This window comes from Ipomoea nil, unplaced genomic scaffold (genome assembly GCF_001879475.1).
Source record: "Ipomoea nil cultivar Tokyo-kokei standard unplaced genomic scaffold, Asagao_1.1 scaffold0117, whole genome shotgun sequence".
Taxonomy (NCBI): Eukaryota; Viridiplantae; Streptophyta; class Magnoliopsida; order Solanales; family Convolvulaceae; genus Ipomoea; species Ipomoea nil.
The window spans coordinates 2691287-2693453 of NW_017616545.1; the positions used below are offsets into that span (position 1 = coordinate 2691287).

General features: G+C 36.6%; 1 protein-coding gene across 1 annotated transcript; it reads right to left on the reverse strand.

The window, feature by feature from the left end:
- Window positions 1-223: 223 nt before the first annotated feature.
- On the reverse strand, window positions 224-1063 carry LOC109157346 (preprotein translocase subunit SECE1). Its single transcript, XM_019305278.1, has one exon. The coding sequence runs from the start codon at window positions 1018-1020 to the stop codon at window positions 499-501; it is 522 nt and encodes a 173-aa protein (XP_019160823.1). The 5' UTR covers window positions 1021-1063; the 3' UTR covers window positions 224-498.
- Window positions 1064-2167: the final 1104 nt, after the last annotated feature.

Below are 2167 nucleotides of genomic sequence, written 5' to 3' on the forward strand. Positions count from 1 at the left end.
TTTACCATGATACTTTATTTTCTTACAAATTATCTATTTTCCTTTTCCTATAAAACCTACATTTCTAATATAAAGTATTATAGATAAGACTTAAAATATTGACGATATATATAATTTGTTACGGAGTACTTTATTTTATTTTTTACAAATTATCTTAACGGAATACAATTTTGTTATAAACTATTACATTTATGATATAAAATATTACTCCATATATACAAGATTTTAAGTATTTGATTATATCACAATTCTTTTATAACTCATTTTTAATAGATGTAACTCGTCTGACGAATTAAAACTCATAAGGCCGTGAGACTCGCCCTTAGCAAAAATCTGATATCTTTTAACACACAAAGTGAGAAAGTGAGAAACCAATAATCAGAAAAATTTTAAAGTGTAATTGAGGATCCCAAATTTGTCCCTCATGAAGCGCATAACAAGCAGCTACACCTCACCTCAGCAGATCAAAAGCGAAACCTTATCTTCAGAGTTCAGACTTCAGCCGAAGAAATCTTGGACTCCCTTTCCGGCGAACACCCGATCAGAGAGCTCGGCCAAAACGGCATTGACAGTGAGCAAAACGACACTGGATCCAGCCATAACCCCCAACACCACCCCAGTAGTACCCAGAACCTTACCCAAAGCCGGCCACTCAATCTCCCTGATCTCCTCCGCCACTCCGTCCCAGAAACTCGCCTCCTTCTGCTCCCTCTCCTCCATCGCCTTCCTTATTTCTGAACCCAAACGCGACGCCTCGTCGCCGCTATCGCCAGCACTCTGGGCATCTATGGTTGTTGATTGTGGCGGGTCTTCTTGGGGGTTTCCATTGGATTCCGGGTCCTGGGTGGCCCTGAGGCGGCCACTTTTGGGCGTGGAAACCAAAATGCTGGGTTTTGAGTGGCGGAGAAGAATTCGTTTAGGTTTGATTGTGAAGGCGAAGGTTGGATTGTGGAGTTTAGCGGATGGTGGTGGGACGAAAGCGGGAGTTGGTCGGAGGGAGAAGGAAAGGGAATGTGCCATTCTGATAGATGAATTATGGGTGCGTGGGAATTTTTATTATCATGTTTAAAAAGAATAACAATACGACTAATTTTTTTTATTTTTATTTTTGGTTTAAACTTAGGCAATCTGAGTTTTGTTGAACTAATTAATTCTAAACTTGCAAGATACCATCTCTAGGTAATTTATATCGTGGACCCTAGTCCACATAACATTGTGAATCCTGGATCAAAACAACATTGTTTTGATATTTAACAAATTTTGTAGTTTTTCATTTCTCATTTTCAATATAAATTTTAATTTATTCTAGACACAAAATCAATACTCTTAAGGTACAAAATTTAATAACATGATACACAAAAACTCACAACACAAGATACATATACATGTTATATTTACTTATTCTCAAATCTAATTTATATAGATAATATATGTCCTATAGGCATATAATTTCATAATACAAGACATAAATTCGTAAAATAAGACACACAAAATATGTTGTGTGTTACACAACTACTAATCTATTTCAGGTACAGAATCTATACCCTTAAGGTACGAAATTACATAACATAAGACACAGAAACGCATAACACAAGTCAAGACACATACAAAGGTTTTATATTTACTATAGTTCAATTCAGGTACGAAATCAATATGCTTAAGGTACAGAATTATATAACATAAGACACAAAAACGCATAACACAAGACACTGAAACGCATAGCACAAAACAAAAAGACGCATGTTATTTACTTTATTCATGTGCAGAAATCATACGCTTAAGGTACACAATTGCATAACATGAGACACAGAAACACATAACAAAAGACACATACATATGCTTTACAGTAAAATTAAATAAATAAATAAACCTGCAACGTGAATTGAACAACAAACGGTCACCGTCAAAAATTAAAAATTCAAAAGTACGTTGTTTAGGACCAGGGTCCACAGTGCACTCTGGACCCTGGTCTATGGTATAACGATTGCCCGTCCCTAGAGTCACTGCAGAGGTAAACCACGAGTCGCGCAATCAGCCCACTGGTTAGATCTTAGTCTTCATATGGGTACAAGGGATCTAATTCAAACCTTCCATCATCCTTGAGTCTTTTTCCCATACATATTTTCAGTGGGATTCGAACTCTCACACTTGCATCTCGACATGACTT